At 61.7% G+C, this 18,280-nt stretch overlaps 1 protein-coding gene across 9 annotated transcripts in view; it reads right to left on the bottom strand.

The window, feature by feature from the left end:
* The window catches only part of XXYLT1 (xyloside xylosyltransferase 1), a 144,658-nt gene that overhangs the window by 40,252 nt on the left and 86,126 nt on the right, over positions 1–18,280 (bottom strand). Inside the window, exon 4 of one of the 9 annotated variants that reach the window (XM_072726612.1) lies at positions 17,252–17,702. The exons of the other annotated variants lie outside the window; for them this stretch is intronic. Coding sequence (XP_072582713.1) covers positions 17,537–17,702 — 166 coding nt within the window. The 3' untranslated portion in view covers positions 17,252–17,536. Of the gene's footprint in view, positions 1–17,251; positions 17,703–18,280 lie in introns of those variants that run through there. 9 annotated transcript variants of the gene reach the window in all.

The raw sequence follows: 18,280 nt of genomic DNA, 5'->3' as shown, positions 1-18,280 counted from the left end.
CAGGCTCCTGGAGGCCCTAGAAGCACCTACAGGGTGGGTGCTTGTCTGTCCCATCTAGGAGTCACTCGAGGCCCAGCCCAGAACCTGTGCCTCCAGCCCCTCCAACATGCTGTGAGCCCCTGGTCCCAACATTCAACCCCTTCTGCTTGAAACACCTGGAGTCGTTTCCGGTTTTGTCCCTAGTTGACAAAGCAACTGCCGGGCAGCGGGCGTCCCGGGAACTTCCTGGGGCAGGCCCGGCTGCGTCTCCTGCAGGGCAGCCTGGGGCTGGGGCCCGACTCAAGGCCCCAAGTGTCCGAGTGTGCGCCCGAGCAGCCCCGAAGTCCCCCGCCCTCGACGGCGAGAGGCCCTGGGTCGTGGCACGGAGGACGGCGGCCCACCTCCCTCGCCCAGCGCCCGGCGGGTCTGGCCGCAATGGGGGGACCAGGGGAGGTGATGCCGCCGGGTCCCCCCCGAAGGTGGATGGGGCCTGGGCCCGACTAGGAATCAATCCAGGACTGGATAGACTCGGGGCTGGGGAGTCAGAACCGCAGCCCGGGAAGAGCACGGGGTCCCTGGGGACATGTGCCTCCAAGGAGAGCCCAGGAAGGGGTCCGGGGGGCCCCCGAGGGCGTCGCATCCACACGGGGCACGTCACGGTCCCGCTGCGAGCCCTGCTCTGGTCTGAGGGTGAAGCCACGACGTCTACACATGACGCGGACAGGAGGCGACGCTACTACCCAAGTGACGCACCCCGACCCAAGCAGACCTGGAAACAGCTGCGCGGCCAGGGACGCGGGGGACGCCACCGAGCCACCTCCCGGCCGACGAGGCCCCAAGTGAGGACCTGCGCCCTGCGCCGAGGGGAGCCCCAGGCCCGGGACACGCACATTCCAGAACCGTTGGCGGGATGCTCCCGAGGGAGGGGAGGCCGCGAGGGCGGGGGAGGGTGCTGCGTCCCAAGCGCCTCTTTGTTCCACGGGCGCGAGGATCGCAGACGTTTGTGCCTCCCCTTTTCCTAGCTGCTCTGTTCTCCTCTCAAAGGCCCTGAGACCACGGGAAGGCTTCCAGGAACAACAGCTGGGAGACCTGCTCCGGCCGCTGGAACAACAAGGCTGAGGGTCCTGGCCGAGGAGGGAAGGCTGGGAGGGGGCCAGGCCTGTCCCCACGCGCCCCGGGACTCGGGACACAGGCTTCCTGCGGGGGGCCGGGGCCCGGGCACATTCCTCCGGGATCAGATTCCAGTCCAAGCTCACACGGTCTCTCCGAACACGAGGAGCTTAGGTTTCTACCCCGACTTCCGCCTAGGGCCGGCGCCGAGTCCGCAGGGACCATCTGTACAAAGGCCACCGCCTCCCACCCTGACCCCGTGGCTGCCCCCTTGTCCCCGTGGGCCTTCCCTCCAAGGGCCACCGTTGCCTCTGGGGCTCAGATGCCCCCACGGGGGCCACAGCGAGGGCAGGCCTGGTAGGGAGCCCGACACTGTGTGCGGGATCCTAGCCCCATCGCTTCCAGGCTTGGGGGCTGGCCTCGGGCTCACCAATGTGTGCCTCAGTGTTCTCATCTAGAAAATGGGGGGAGGGGGGCACTAATAATGACTTTATGGAAGCATGATGACGGCTAAATGGCATTCCCCGGAGTCCTCAGCAGTGCCTGGCACGGGGTGCACCCCAGCAGCAGGGCCCATAGAAGCCACTGGTTCCATCAGCATCACTATTGCCCCTTGAGCGTCCTCCCAGAGTCCGGAGCCACGAACAGCACTTGGTCATTGCGAAAGCCAAGGCAAGCACCTCCTCCCATCACTCCAGTTCCATCCGGGATTTCCCTACGGCTCAGTGACTGAGCACCTGCTATGGGGGGGCCTGGGCAGCCCTGAAGGGGGAGCAGAAGGCTGCCGAAGCCACAGGCCGGCACAGCTCCTCATGCCGTGCCCCTTCTCCAGCCCATTTTCCAGAGTCAGGGTCCCAAGACTTGCTTCCCAGGAGCCCCAGCCCCGGGGCCCGGGCAGTGCTCCCCTGGTACGTTGCAGGGAGGTGGCCACGGCTGCAGCTGGCCGGCCGCCACGTCCTCCCCTGTGGCCTGCACACCCGCAGCCAAGGCGCCCTCAGCCCAGCCAGCACCTGTCCTTGGCGACACCCAGGGTCTGAGGCTACCAAGCCCACACACGTCTGTCTTTCCACCCGAGGGCTCGGGCGACCCTCCACGGAGGCTGGCTTGGGCCCTGTGTGCATCTCCCTAAGCCTCTGGGCAGAAACGTGGCCAAGCACTAGCCCCAGCTAGAAATTAAAAAAAAAAAAAAAGTTTAGGAGACAGGAGGCCCCGTCTAGTGCAGGGAGGAGGCACAGAACGCCTGGGTTGACCCCTGCTTGCCCCACCTCTGCTCCTTGACCTGCTCTAGGCCCCTCCACCCCCATCCCCCCGATCCCGCAGAGCCCAGCTGCTCCGGGCATTCGCTCCTCGGCCCGGGAAGGCTCCTCGGCTGCACGGCCCCAGCTGACCTTCCATCTCATCGGTGCCTGCGCTTCCCTGTAAGACACCCGCAGGCCACACTGGAACGCCCTCTGCCCCTTAACCCTACTCTGCTTCCTAACCAGCGGGGTTTCAGCATGAGACACACTGGTCCCGCCCCGGAGAACGGCACCCCGAACGAGGAAGGCTGAAGCTTCTGCAGCAGCAATACGGGAGGCGGCAGCGGGCAGCCTGGGCTTCATCCTCGCCCTGCCGGCGGCTGGCCCCGGGGTCTCGGGCCAGGGCCGCCCCCCTCCCGCCTTCATGCCCTGTCTATAGCATCGGTGCTGGACCCGGCCATCTCTGCAAGCACCTCTAGCACGGACTCCAGGAGAAACCCCAACCTCCAGGGCCTCAGTGGTCATCCCCCCACTCTCCGCAGATGGGAGGCGGACCCCACCCCCCGCCCCTCCGCCTTCTCTCCAGGCTCCAGGGAGAGGCGGACAAACCGGCTCAGTATCTGGCCAGAAAGACGCCTCCACCGGAGCACCCCGGAGCCTGGCCCCGCAGAGCCTACGACGGGGTGGGAAGGCCTGGCTCCAGGCTGGCTTCCAGCTGGAGTCTGCGGGACGCCCGGGAGAGGGATGTGAAGAGGGCACGGCCAGCCCTGATCACAAGTCGGGGGGCGGCGGACAGCAGCGGGGAGGGGGCTCGCTCTTTCATTTCGACCCTCTTGATGGCACACAACAAATCCACCTCACGGCCCAGGGGTGTGGCGGCCGGGACAGACGTGCTGCCCCCGGCATCACAGAGCCACAGAGGGAAGCGAACGCCTGCACCCAACGTGGTGGTGCCTGGGATGGGCCGCAGCACCCCCAGGAAGACGCCCTGGGACGGGCGGGGAAGGCCACGGGGCTGGAAGCCAGGGGGCCCGGGTACTGGCCTGGCTCTGCCTCGAACCAGCTGGGCGACCTTGAAGGAGTCCCTTCGCTCTGGTCTCATTTTCCTACGCTGAAAAATGCTGGAGCTGGAGGAGATGATTTCTATGTTCCCAGGCAGCTGCGACGTTCTATAATTCCACTAAACGGGAATGAGAATCGGATCTAATCAGCTAGAACTAATTCGACCAATATTTTTAGGTACCTCTAACTTGCAAAAAAAAAAAAAAAAAAAAAAAGCCTCTATTTTTTTTTTTTTTTCCTGAATGGCTAGGGATGCTGCAAGAGCGACCTCGGAGAGCCAGAGCCACGTGCTGGGCGCCCACCACCTGCGAGCCGATGCCATCAGAGCGTGATTAACCTGTACCAACCGTCCCTCCTCCAATGGGTGAGGCTTGGGGCTGCGGAGCCAGCACTGGGGGCACTGACGTCTGTAGCACAGCCGAGGACCCGCCCCCGGAACATGTCAGGGGGCCCAGGATGAGTGAGCCCCAGAAGCTGCAAGGCCAGGGCCTGAAGAAGCTCGTCGCTTGAATGATTAATGGGCCTCTGAGTCCTGCTCCAGTGTCCCGTGACAGATGGTTTTGCGAGCTGGTCGTTCTGAGGCCAGTTACGAGTGATTGTGGATTCCGAGGCAGTGGCACCGCCGGTCGGTGTCTGAAAATGTCTCCGGAACCCACGGCTGGAGATTCGGTCAGCCGTCTCCCTGGACGCTGGCGGGACGATCACAGGGGGAAGGAGGGCCGGGAGCTGCAGGGTCAGGGCCACTGCCCCACACGGGCTTCCGTCCCCAGCTCAGAGCATCACCACCGCCCTGCTCAGACGGTGCCAGGGCGGAAGGGAACGCAGGGCGCTCCGGCCCAGCCGGCTGCCCGGGGCCTCAGAGCTCGGGAAAGCAGGTGCCACGTGAAGCGAGTGATCCAGGTTCAAGAGAGCCAGGCCGGGTGGCGTCCTCGCGGACTTCTGAGGGCCTTTAATGTGCTCCGGGAATCTAGAAGAGGACGGTGAAGCTCATATATTCATATGGAGTATTCGCTTTCCCAAACCCACTCCATCACGAAGCCCTTTGCTCCAGTACATGTCCTGGGATCGGTATTCCCCAGAACTGACCCTAAGAAATGCGGCCCTAGACCACAGCCCTCGATTTGCAGATGAAGAGACGGCGGCCAAAAAAAAAAAAAAAAAAAAAAAAAAGAGACGGCGGCCAGAGTGGCCCCAGGGTGAGCCGGAGCTCAGGAGAGTGCCTCATGCTAGCTGCGCACGTTGCAGGTGCTTTAGGGCAAACTCCAAGGCTTTCTCCAGGATCGGACCGGATGGCTGGGGACGGACATGCTTCTGGGAAAGCAGGGGGTCGGGAATCCAGGCCCTGGGACCCACCTGCAGGGACACGGTCAGCATTTACCGCAGGCGCAAGCCTCGACACCCTCCGGCTTGGCCCTGCCCGTCATGTTTAATGCCGCTCTGTCCCCCCTGCTGCACCGTGCACTCCGCGCAGCAGGGGCCGCATCTCTTGTTTGCGAATGCGTCCCCAGCCCCTGGCGCAGGGCCTGGCAAACCGACTAATGGACGCACGCCTCAGTATGTACCTCCGAGGATCCAAGCCACCGTCAGAACGAGCCCTCTCGTTTCCAGACGCAGGAGCCCCATGGAGGAGGAGACGGGAACCATTCGCCGGCACCGCGGGGAGGCCCCTCCTGCTGGGGATGAGGACAGCCAGGCTCCGGGGCCCCGGCTTGCCCTGGAGCCGACTCGAGTGTGGGAGGCGCTGGCTCCAGAAGGGCTGCAGTGGGAGCCAGCACGGGAACCACCGTTTCCTGGACGTAAGCCACATCTGCATTTCCTATCAATGATGCAGGGCGAGCGGGCAGCCACGGGTTGTCCGGAGTAGGCAGCAGCAGACAGGGGCAGGAGGAACAGGAGGCGTCCCAGCTTCCTTTAGGCCAGCCCCGGATCCATGCCCGTCCTACAGTTTGCTAAGAAGTTACTCATGGGGCCGGTCCCTGCCTGCAGGAAGCTAAGAGCCTGGAAGGAGAGAGAAGATGGGTGTAGACGTGACCACGCAGCAAGGAAGACACTGGTACCAGAGCCACACAAATAAACTCTTCCCCAAGAACAGGACGAGCAGCAGGACATTTTGTTTGTTTGTTTGTTTTTTTAAAGATTTGATTGATTTATTCATGAGAGTCGCAGAGAGAGGCAGAGACACAGGCAGAGGGAGAAGCAGGCTCCGTGCAGGGAGCCCGATGCGGGACTCGATCCTGTGACCCAGGGTCATGCCCTGAGCCCAAGGCAGACGCTCAAGCCCTGAGCCACCCGGGCGCCCCAATGGCACGGTGCTGATGGAAAGTTGCAGTGCTATTGAGTCTGGGTCCTGAAGAATGATGCTTTTCGCTTCATCGGTCACGACTCTGACCAGAACAGTCCCACAAAGGTGAAGGATGAGGGGAAGGGGGGAAAGTTGGGGCCTGGGCTCCCTTCCTTCCTGTCAACGTCCCCCCGGGGCTCAGGATGGAGGCGGGAGGCAGCCTGCGGACAGGAGGGTTCTCAGCAGGACGGTCCCCACAAGGGGTGTGTGGAGCACTCCGCGGGCCGGGCCGGGGGGCAGGATTCCGGGGCATCGGATCCCCGGTAGTACCAGATGGCCCCAGGCGGCCTCATGCAATTCATTCCAACAAACTGAAGGAACGACATCACTCTGCAAGTGAAATCTGGGGTGAAACGGGCTGAGGTGCCCGCAGTCCGAATCTGTGGCCAGGGGCAGGAGGGGGGCGGACCAAAGGGCTGTGATGACGCCCGTCTGGGGCCGGGGGCTGAGCCCCGCATAGGGAAAGCTCCAGCGGACACAGCAGCTTCTGTCCGTATGCACGGGTCGGACCGCAGAGTCTCGAACCAGAAAACACTGGAAACAGGGCAGCCGTGGGCAAGACAAAGAGCCCAAACCACGCGTTTTCCCCTCGGTCCTGCCCTGACGTGGCGGCACAACCAGGAGCTGCTCACTCCGGCTCGGGTGGGCTGTCCACAGGTGAAAACGGAATTATGGGGGCCGTCCTTGGGGCCTGGATACAGCCAGCCCCTGGGGCCGGGGCTAAGCGAGCACGGCCCCGAGGGCGCACGAGCCCTGAGCGCCCGGACGGGGCCGGGGAAACGGACGACAGTGCCCAGTGGACACGGGACACTGGGACTTGGTGTTCAAGCCCCAAGCTGGGCCCCCGGCTGACACCAGGAGAAGCCGGGCACAGCCCAGTGTGGTCCCCGCAGCCCGGCCACGGCGGCCGTCAGGCTCCTGGTCCCCTGCGCGCCGCTTCTGCCTGTATCCTGACCACGTGCTGTGGGACGGGGGCAGGCGGGCGGGCCGGGCACAGCCTGAGACAAGGGATTGGTGCACAGAGTGTGGGGTGATCCTAGGAGGCAGGAGAAGGGAGGAAGGGACGGAAAGGGAGAGGCCGACCCAGGGCCCGTCACCGCACGGCTGCCGTCGGCGTGGGTGCTTACTCCGGCCGGGACCCAGACGTGGGTGCGGGTGTCTCCTGGAACCCCCCCCCGAACAGAGCACCCGCCCCAGTTCCCAGGCTGCACGGGCGAGGGGAGGGGGGTGCTCAGCCTCTCCGGCCCCTGGGCTGGTCACCGGGGCGCCCGCGGCGGGTGCGGACAGGTCCCCGGGGCCCATCAGCTCTCCCAGGACTTCACCACAGCTGCGGCTGGATGGGAGCCGGCGGGGGCCTCTGACTGGGCGCCCGGGCCCCTGCTGCCAAACGGGCCACACGCGTCGCCGTGTGTATTTTCTTTCTTGGCCTTGAAGATGCTAACGACTGCCGAGGTGAATCTTCAGTCAAAGCAACTACGACATCCAACTTTTCACTTGCTCTTTTTGCATCTTTTAATTTTATTCATTCATTCACCCATTCATTCATTCATTCATTTATGTATTTATTATTTATTAGCATTGCCTAGCTCTCCTTTATTAGATGCCACCTTAAAAGTGTTTGCCAGGGCAGCCGGGGGGCTCAGCAGTTGGCGCCTTCACCCCAGGGCGTGACCCTGGGTCCCGGGATCGAGTCCTGTGTCGGGCTCCCTGCATGGAGCCTGCTTCTCCCTCTGCTTGTGCCTCTGCTTCTCTCTCTCTCTGTGTTTCTCATGAATAAATAAATAAAATCTTTAAAAAAAAATATTTGCCAGTTGGGGTGCCTGGGCAGCGTCTGGCTTTGGGTTTCAGCTCAGGCCTTGGTCCCAGGGGCCTGAGATCAAGCCCTGCACTGGGCTCTACGCTCAGAACAGTGTCCAGTTGCGATTCTTTCCCTCTTCCTCTCTCTCTGCCCTTCCCCATGCTTGCAAGCTCTCTCTCTTTCTCTCAAATAAGTAAAATAAATGAAATCTTTAAAATGTCTTTAAAAATAATAAAAGATTCCCTCTCCCTCTGCCCGTCCCCACCCCACTCACTCTGTCTACACATACTTACACGAAACCTTCACAACTGGGTGGGGGCTAAGGTACGACTCAATCAATAAAAGTATGTGAATTAGGATTTTGACTCAAGCAGCCATTAGCAAGTCCACAACCACCCCCGGGGCCACGGGGAAAGACCCCGGGGAGCACCGCAGAACACCCTCCAGGAATGACTGCTCCACCGTCAGCAAACGAAACACGCCAGTGGCGAGAACAGCCACATCTCGCACACACACCCCCATATAGATTTTATTTTTAAAGATTTTATCTATTTATTCATGAGAGACACAGAGAGAGGCAGAGACACAGGCAGAGGGAGAAGCAGGCTCTATGCAGGGAGCCCGACGTGGGACTCGATCCCAGGACCCCGGGGTCACACCCTGGACCAAAGCCCAACCGCTGAGCCCCCCTGGTGCCCCCCATATGACTATTTTTAGATTTTTGTCCATCACAGATCTCCCCTGAGCAAGTTGACGCCGTTTTCTTTTTCTTTTCTGTTTTTCCAATGAGTGGGGTTTTACACCTAATTCACGGAGGTGAGGCCGCCTCGCGCAGCCAGGCAGGGTAGGGGTCGTGTGAAAGGCCGCCAGGGCCAGGCCCACGGAAGCGGCAGCAGCGACGCGCAGGGGCGTCAGGCCTGCGTTCATCCACCCATCCCCTCGGCACCATGCAGGCCTTGGCCGCAGCCACGCTGGGTCCCCAGGAACGCGGAGCCCAAGGCACTAAGAGCTTGGGCCACCTGGTAAAGGCAGGTCGGGGGCCGTCCCCTGCCTGGGAAACCAGCTCGGCCGCTCAGTCACGCGGGGACCGTCCACGGAGACTGTGTGCCAAGGTCATGTCGAGCGCTGGGGACACAACGGTGCTCGAGATCCAATCCCCACTCTGCAGGGAAGAGCTCGCGGGTTGGGGCTGGGCCTTCCAGCTCTGACGTTCCTCAGTTCTGCGATAATCTTGGCAAAGGCCCCACAGGACGGAGCAGCCTCCAGGCAAGGAAGCTCGCAGGGACGGAATGTGCATTCTCGAGAGAGAGGTGAGGCAGGGTAGCAGGTCCCTCCCTCCCTCGTCGGACGCCAACTCCGCTCCCCCTGGAGAAACACTTCAACAACCACACCACGCTGCCTCCGCCGCGGGGACCCTCAGGCTGCCCTGCTCGCCCAGTGGAAAAACACTGGGAATCTGGTGGCAGAGGACTGGATTCTGCTGCCTGGCTGGGATGCAGTTACGAAGCCATAAAGCAGAGGGGCCAAAAACCCCACCGGGAAGCAGAGGGAGCCCTTGCGACTCAGGGCAGCCACCAAACAGGCAGAAAGTTCTCCGTGTGGATCTTCCGAACCAGGCCAAGAAATGAAATGAGGCGGGCCTGAGATGTACACGTGGGGAAATGTGAAGCACCCCAGGTGAGCATCGCCTCCGAGAAGAAGCCTTTGCTTTAGGAAAACCCCTCTCCGACCGCTTCCCAGTAAATCCAAACGTTCGGAGATTGGTGCTTGAAAGAGCGGCCTTGGGAAGGCAGGTGTGACAGCAAGACTGACATCTAAGCTCCAGGAATCCTCTACCAGGGAGGACAGGACCAGAAATGGATTCTGAAGCATCTGTGAAATGACCATGTACATCATCGAAGGGGGACTCGTGCAAGTGCGTCATCTGCCACCATGAAGAACGACAGAGCATCAGAGCCGGAAGGAGGCCTGCAGATGAGCAAGCCCACCTGCTTGTACCAAGAGCCGGTGGACCTGGGGCCACGTGTGGGCAGGAGTCCAGGCCTGCCAGGACCTGTGGGCTGGGTCGGGACCGCTGAAGCCAGCACGCACGTGCCTCACTGCTGGCCGGTGCTGGATCCAGTGACCACGGTTGCTTTCTGGCATAGGGTCCAGGGCTGGTGGCTCAGTGTGTAAACCACCCCCCCCCCACCCGGGAGGCGGAGGACCAACCAGCACCTCCCGCTGACTAGCAGGTACCATCACCAGCTGGAAGGTGCTGGCCAGAGCCCTGGGTGGCATCCCTGACCTGTGGCGCTCTCACCCGCCTACCACTTCCCCCTCCTTAAACCTCGTCCCCAGCCCGGGCATTCACGTCTTCACTCCTCTGCAACCTGGTCTCCATCACGCGGCCAACGTGACCTTCCGAACGGGAAGGTGAAGCCAGGCCTCCCTGCCCACGACTAGGCAACGTCCAGGTGCTCTGTGTGATTCGTGGGGTGCTCCATGCCTGACCCTTGCTCTGTCTACGCCAGCACCCTGGACTGAGCTCTCACAGTGCCCCAAAGCACCCGGGATGCCCTGACCTCAAATGTCCTCTCTTCCTGGCCAACCGAACCCTGCCTGTCTTCTGATAAGAGACCAGGCGTCGGCCAAACCCTCAGGATACGGGTCCACGGCTTGCACCCTTGAGTGTCTTCCCCACTTGCGCTGCATCCCGAGCTCTTGGCAGTTCTAAGTCCTTTTAATTGACTCTTTAGCGACGAAGCGACCACCAGCACCGAAGATTACTAGAGCCGTCGTGTCCCGGTGGCCAGCAAAGGAATCCAACAGCAAGCCGAGTCTTGGAACGTAACAGGGCAGCTGACTCATAAAGGTGAAATAAAATTCTTAAAAAATGGCCTCATACGGACCTGTCAGTGCTTGTGTTTCCTGCATCCTGGAGAGATGCAGGCGGAGGGCGGGCTGCTATCCCGGCTCCTTCCAGGGGCAAGGGCGCCGGCGGACCGCAGCAGGCAGGACTCCTCCTCCTCACTTTGTTTCGATGATGACGGCTCCACCACCATGAAACTCAGCCACGACGGGTTCTTCCGTTCATGGCTTTTATCACATTCACGGAGCTACGCACCTATCGGCACCATCCACCCTGGAACATTTGCACCGCCTGAGAAAGCCCCGTGACCCTCAGTCACCAGCCTCCACGCAACCCTCTGGGGCTCTTCTGGACGTTCCACGTCAACGGAGGCGGGGGCCTTAGAAGAGCGGCTTCAGGCTCCTCCACGCTGCAGCGTGTCAGAACTTTGCTCCGCTCCGCGGTCAGACAAGGTGCCGTCCGTGAATATGCCGCGTCCTGACCGCCGCCCCGGCGCTCACCGGGAACGCTGCTCCGTGCACACGTGCGTACGGGTTTCTGATGGGCCCCCGTGCGCGTTCTCTCGGGCGTCTGCCGGGGGGTGGGACGGCAGCGCCACATGCGAGCTCGGTGCTCGACTCTGAGGGAGAGCCGGGCCGCTTTCCGAGGGGATCGCGGCGCTGGGTGTTCCGGCCGGCAGGTCGCGACGGCCCCGACTTCTCCACGTCCTTGCCGCCACCGTGACCGTCTCTCGTCGCAGCCGCTGCCTGCAGTGCCATCGCGCCGTGGCAGGGAGTCGCGGTTTCCTGATGACGGAGGAGGTTGAGCGTCATTTCACATGCCTTTTGGCCACGTGTGGGTCTCTCCCGCCTTCCTGCCACCTCGGCGAATACTCAGAGTGATGCACCCGAATCCCAGGAGCTCCAGGTAGACCCCTGGGTCCCTCTGGGAGGGCTGCTGGGTAGGCTCCAGTGTTCCCACCTGGGCAGGGCGCAGCCAGCAGCACCTCCACGGAGCCGCTGGAGCTGGCTCCCGAGGGACAGGGGCTGTGCAGCCTGTTGTCTTTGATCAACTGCCAGGCGGAGAGCGGCTGGGAGTAGGGCACAGAGATGAGGGACATGGACCTTCTCGCCTTCAAGGCCGTGGCCGTTGGGCGGGGCAGACACCAGAGCAAGAGGCAGCAAGCGCGTCCACAGAGCACAAGCAGGAGCTTCAGGGACAGAGCGAAGGGGAGGCGACTCCAGCTTCAGGGCGGAGTATGCACAGGGAAGGTCGCGGACGTGCCTGCACCTGCGCCTGAGCTCGGCTCATAGAACAAGGAGAACTTCAACGTGGAGCTGGGGGCAGGAGGAGGGCAGTGGAGGCAGAGGAGTCTGGGGTACTGGGTCCAGGCCGGAGCCTTGGAGAACCTGAACGAACGCTCCTGTGCGTACAGTTCCAGGGTGTGGGGAGGGGAGCGGGCCGGAATGGGTGCGAAAGATCGGGGTGAAGCGAGATCGAAGGGGGCCTCACACCGCCCCAGGCGTGGCTCTGTCCTCGAGCTACAGGCAGGAAGGAGGGCAGGACCCCAGGGCGGCAGGACCCCAGGGCTCCAGGGCCCCAGGGCCCCAGGGCTGCACCACTTGGGAGCTGCAAGTAAACAGCCAGCCGAGGCCTAAAGTCTGCGGCTGGCAAGGGTTGGGGCCACCCTTCGGGGGTGCACCGGGCCCCTCGCTGCAGCCCGCCCTCCGGAGTGGCCACAGTGAGCGCTCTCCCTCATGCCCACCTGTTCCATCAGACCGTCCTCCTCCGCGGCGGGGACAGCAGCCTCTCTCTGCCGCAGGCAACCTAGTTACCAAAGGGCCGGCCTCGCCTCGCCTCGCTCCATCGCCCCAGAATCGGAACCTGAACCAGCTGGAGAAGGTCGCTCTCCCCCGTCCTTCCCCATCCCCACTCACTTCCAGACACACGGCCTTCACGCGGGAAGGGGACACACAGGCCGTGGCCAGCCGGGCGTGCTCGCAGCCTCGATGGGGTTCTCAGCCCCAGTCCCGTCTTTCAGCAGCAGCAGCAGCAGCAGCAGCAAGGGCAGGCCTTGGCTCCGCGGCCAGCGGTCCCAGACGCACAGCACCCGGCGCGCGGCAGCGGGAGGCACCCAGCACCCATCAGCAGTCACAAAGGATGGCTTGGAATCGCATCTTCAGAGAGCGCTGCTCCATTTGCAAGAAGGCACCGTCCCCACACTCCCTCCCTGACTCCTGACCGTGGCCACGTATCCGTACCCGGGGTGCAGCAACGGTTCCAACCCAGAAAAGGGAGGAGGGTCAGGGAGGGCTGCTCCCTGAGCACAGGCCGGGCAGGGCCAGGGCGGCCGAGGAGGGAAAGGGTTTACCCGTGGCCCCGACACACACAGACCATCCTCACCGGGGGACGCAGCACCGCAGCACAGAGCATGTGGGCGAGGCTTGGGGCCTGCCTCCTCCATTTGCTCATTTTGCACAAATTCTGTAAAATGGACGGGGGACAGAGACAGAGCAGCCCAGCAATGAGGAGCAGCCCCTAGATTCGAACTCACGCCCCACATTTACAGGCTGGGATACCCCAGGCGTGTGTTTTTGCCTGTGTCTCTGCTCCTTCACCTGTAAAACGGGCATAGAAACAGAATTAGCCTCGTGGGGCCACGATAATTAAGCATCCAAGTACCATGAAGGGTGCCTGGCACACGGTGCATGATCACTAAGTGTAAGTTTTTCTTGTTACTGTTATTATTACAAAGCATATTTCTGTTTTCCATTAACTTATAAATTTTTTAAAGATTTATCTGACAGAGAGAGGAGCAGCAGAGGGGGAGGGAGAAGCAGGCTCCCCGCTGAGCAGGGACCCCCCCCCGATGCGGGACTTGATCCCAGGACCCCGGGATCATGGCCGGAGCCCGAGGCAGACGCTTCACCAACTGAGCCACCCGGGCGCCCCCGTTCTTCATTGATCTCAACTGCCACAGACGAAAGCGAGGTTTTGGAGGCACGACCGCATCAGCCTTCGCCGTGGTGATGACGAACGAGCCTTCCTGACGCACCAGGTCGGAGCCGAAGAGCCTGGGAGACGCTGCCCGTCGCCACTGCCTGTTTACTTGGAGATGTGCCGCTGCCCCCGCCATCCAGGAGAGCCCAAAAAGTTGAATTCTTAACGTCTAATAATAAAAATAACCTTCTGGAATGGAAGGTGGCTCTTCAAGGCTCCCCCAGGTCTTCCAACACGTCTGGGAGACGCACAGTAAGATTCTCATGTTGCCACTGAAGAAACCGAAGACGACTGTAACTCAGTTTGCTTAATTCCACGAGTAATTCCCAAAGTGTACGTCCTGGGGGGCTGGGATGGAGCCCCGCGCCGGCTCCCTGCTGGACGGGGAGGCTGCTTCTCCGTCTGCCCCTCCTCTGCCCACGCTCGCTCTCTCCCTCTCTCTCTCTCTCTCTCTCTCTCTCGGTCTCCAGCAAATAAATAAAATTTCAAAAAAACCCTGCATATTCTGATGAATGGGATTTTCTGATCAAATGAGGACAGAAGTAGCCACTTTCTATAAACCAAATCTTCCACGTGAGCTCTGGAAAAACAGAGTCTAACGGCATCGTACCCAGATCTGCCGGCAGTGGAAGCAGAGGGTCAGTGTGTCTGTCCACCGATGGACACCAGGAGCCTGATGGGATGAGGATGTGCGGACGGGGAGCTAGCTGGGGGGGGGGGGGGAGCACGGAAGGGAAGGAAGAGGCGGCTCAAGGTCCCGCTGGGTGCACAGGTGGCTGCTCCCGTGGGGCACTGGCCAGGAAGGGACAGTGATGCTTCCGGAGCGACGCTAGAGTCCCTAGATGTGGGGCGGCCAGATGTGCAGGTGGACGGCTTTGTCAGCTCTGTGGGAGGAAAAGAGGGGCAGGGCCTTTCTCCCGAAGTAGGAAAAAGAGAAAATAAATGTTGGTGCATCCAGCAGGTGTCCAAGAGTTGGGCGGGAAATGTGGGCCCACACGTGACCGAAGAAATCATCCCAGGAGTGACGGCACCTCCCAGACTCTAAAAGAATGTGCCTGCATCACGCAAAGTCATTTTTTCCACCTCACGTGATAATGTTCCATATTTCAATCACCCCCGCTAGGAAAAACAACCACAGGCAGACGGTCTGGTGTGCAAGGGGCTCTCGGATGCAGATTCTCAGTGGACACTGTGTATTTTGGCGCGACGGCTTCACTTATTTTACGGATAGTTACACGCCGCGTTTGTGCCAGCGGCTGTTCCGGGCACCCGACAACCCTTATTCATCCCTCACGGCCCCCACCCTCCGCGAGGAAGTCTCTGATTTGCAGATAATGCCGGGACACAGGAAGGCCAACGGCTCACGGTCACGCAGGGTGTGAGCACGGCCCCAGCACGGAACTCCAGCCTGTGGTGTGACCGGCCACGAGGCTGCAGCACCGGCACCGCGGCCGAGACAGGAAGGAGGGGACCCAGCCCCCCCCCGCCCCCGAGATGCTGGGCCCTTCTTCGTAGCGAGTGCTAGGACCCCTGCCCCCCGGACCTCCTAGTGGGCCAGGCTCGCGGGGCCCGGAAGCCACTACAGGACGACTGCCCTACACCGCAACTCCGGGCACGGAAAGCTCCAGTTTTTCCAAATCCCTGGAGATCAGCCCAGGCGCACCCCAGAGGCATCTAGGGTTTCAGTTCACTTGCATTCCAGTATAAAAGTTAACTTTCAGGTGACCAGAGAGGCGGAACGTTCTCAGAGCAGCCACGGAGAGACATACCCAAGGCCGTGAGAAATGCCCGACGGCCTCGACTCCCAGCCCAGAGCCAACAGATGTGAAAATGCACCGCCCAGCCTTGGCCGGGAAGCTGAAGGCACAGGCCCCGTCAGACCGGCAGGGAGAAGTGAAGGCAGCTCTGGAGCACCAGGCCTGGAAAAGACCAGCCCGACGTGCGCATCCCTGCTGGGAGCTGCGGACGCCCGTCTTCCGTGGGGTCCACGGTCTGAGATGGCCGCGCCAGCCCCTCCGCCAGGAACGATGACGCAGCCACGGAAAAGTAGCTGCTTTCCTTCCAGTGGAGATGGCGACAGGACAAGGGAGGAGGGCAAGCAGGGGCGCGTGGTCCATGCGGCCAGACCTGGCGCTCACCGCTGCTTTCGGGGATCTCAGAGTCCCTGAGTCCGGGCGGCTCCCAACAAGCTCAAGCGTGTCCTCCAGATACTGGCTTTCCCAAGCCTTCCTCTTCCGTGCCTTTCTCCTTCCCGTGGGCCCAGGCATCCTGGAACCGTGCTGGTCCCTGTGCCCCGAGCCAGGGCATGACCCTTGCTAGTCTTTACGCGACGCTCCTGAGCTGCGTGCGCAGAGCGAGACCGGAGACTGGGCCCCGCGGAGTCTGCCCACGCTCCGTGTCCCTGCGGGGGCGAGGCCGGCGCGGGAGGCTGGGTGGGACACGGGCAGCTATGAACCGGGACCCTGGCTCCCCAGGGAAGACGTGTGTCTGCGCGGCCTTGCTCTAGGGAGGCCCTCTTCCTGCCTCCGGGCGTCTGCGTCAACAGCCAAGGCCTTCCACCCGCGTTTCCTACTTGTTGACGTTCAGAAGTCAATGCCCTTCCTTGGGGGGAGGAGATGGGAGGTGGTATGAGCCCGCACCAGAGAGGCCTCAAAGGGAATGAGAGCCTCCCTGCGACTGAGTCTCCGAAGGACCCCCGCGGGGAGGACGCGGAGAAACCACGGGGAAGCGGGTTGTTTAAATTCAATATACAGAAAAACACTCCAGTGAGCTTTGTCCAGAAAAGAAACTAATGGGCTACTTGGAAGCAGCAAGTTCCCCCACGGAAGGAGGCGATCAAGCTGGGACCCGGTAAGTCAGATTCGCCGTCGGGGACCTCGGGCCGGAGGAAAGATGCCCCCGTGGGTCCCCTACCCCCGAGGCTCTGCAATGATTCTAACAGGATCTGCAACTGTTTGCTGACGTTAGGAAAGACATTTCAGTGCATCCTTCTCGTTTTATAAAAGGGGAAAACCGAGGCTGCTGGCAGAGAATGTGGCCTGAATGAAGCCAGCCCGGGTCTGTCCCTCCGTCGCCGCATCGAACAAAAAGCACTCGGCAGGATGAAGGATGCGGGTCCAAGCACCTCAGGGAGCGGAGAGCGGCCAGGTGCTGACGGTTCCGATACCCCAGAGCTGAGGACACACCGACGCCTCCACGGCTCCCTGGGGACCCCACGCGGGCTCTGGACCCAGCCCCAGGAGGCCGAGACTCGTGGGAAGGACCCTACAGTAGAAATAGGCAACAAATAGCGGGACGGGGTTTCTGCAGGGTAAGGGGGGATGCTGAGGCTCATCGCAGTTGAAGAAGCCCACGGCACCCCTTTCCCGTCGTCTTGGGGGGATGACGGCTGGATGGCGGGTGGAAGGCAGGCAGGCAAACATTACTCTGACATTTCCAAAACTGTAAGAGAAATTTTAATCCAAGTCAGGCTGCAGACCTAGCCAAAAAGAAAAAAAAAAAGAAAAAAAAAAAAAAGGGCAGCCCAAGCTCTTTGATAACTGGAACCATTCATTCCCTCTCTGGTGTGAAAGCCCTGGGGAGCCTGCCTCCATTCACCTGAAAACCTATACGACTGCGCGTTCCCCCACGATCAAAACCCCCAGGAAGAGACACCCGCGATGTCGTGTCTTCCACACTCGTCGCAGCGCCGCCGGGGAGGCCTGTGCACCGAGGAAGAAGTGTTCAGGCTGTTTGTGCCGGAGGGACCGGACGTGCTGGAGCTGGAATCCAGCCTCTGCCAAATGTGACTGTGGACTGTGAGGTGGGGGGGGGGGGGGGGGGGGAGGTGGGGGGAGACAGTCTGCACGGGGTTGAAGCACCAACGCAGGAGTCTGGGTGCCCTGCGGTGTTTAAGGGGAAGATTGGGATTGTCGCGAACGTGGAAGTACATTGTGAATCCCCAGAGGAGGGGGTGACCCAGCGGGGGGCTGGCTGCGTACCAAGCGGCCAAACTTTTCCCTACGGGCTGTTTCATGACTCAGGAATTACAAAGGCGGGGGCCAGGCACCGTCCCCGAGGGTCTCAGGAGCTTAGAGGACTGGAGGGGCCCCAAGTGACGAGGGAGCGTGGGGAGACAGACAGCAAGGGGGTGAGACACCGGTGGGGCACGCCGGGGAGGACGCACGGGGACGGCCACGTTACAAGGAGAAGCCCGAGGCCTCTAGTAGCGCTGCTTCGGCAGCCGACGCCGGACCGCCGCGACCACTCCTCGGTGCGCAAGCCGCGACGCCCAGGTGTACTCGCCGCTGGCTCCCATCTGGCCACCTGCTGCCCCGCGGCCATCGGGCTCCCCACGCCGATCTTCTGCACCGCAGAACAGAAAAGCAAAGTCACGTTCTCCATCATGGCCGAGGGCACGCACCGGCCCATAAACCGCAAGGAGCTAAGGGCCCGGGACGGCGTCCAGCTGTGAGCACGTAGGGCAGGGGTGGCCTTCTTCCTGCCCGGCACGCTCCCGTCCCGAGTCAGGACACATCCTCTGGCTTCTAAAGCTGCCCCCGCCGCCGCCACCCCCAGATGAGCAAACCGGAGCTTTAACTACGTCAGGCAGAGTCACCTGGCTGGGAAGTGGTGGGACCTGGAGTTGCACAATTCCCCACCTTCTCGCGCACCCCGCGGTGCAACAGAAGCATGCATGTCCCCAGAAAAACGCGCGATGTGGCTTCACCCCCAAGGCTACGGGCAGCTCCCCCTGCTTCCTCCCGTCACTTGGTGCCGTCATTTAAAAGTAACCCAACCTTCAAAACCCCAGTGCGTCCTGAGAGACCCAGAGCGGGATGACGGCTGGAGCGAGGGCTGCATGCGCGGCCCCCAGGCCTCGTGAGGCTGGGACGGGGGAGACGATGCTTAGCGCCATCCTGAAAGAGCAATGAGCCCCGGCA

Source organism: Vulpes vulpes, chromosome 1 (assembly GCF_048418805.1).
Source record: "Vulpes vulpes isolate BD-2025 chromosome 1, VulVul3, whole genome shotgun sequence".
NCBI classification, from domain to species: Eukaryota; Metazoa; Chordata; class Mammalia; order Carnivora; family Canidae; genus Vulpes; species Vulpes vulpes.
This window is presented reverse-complemented; position numbering and strand designations above follow the sequence as displayed.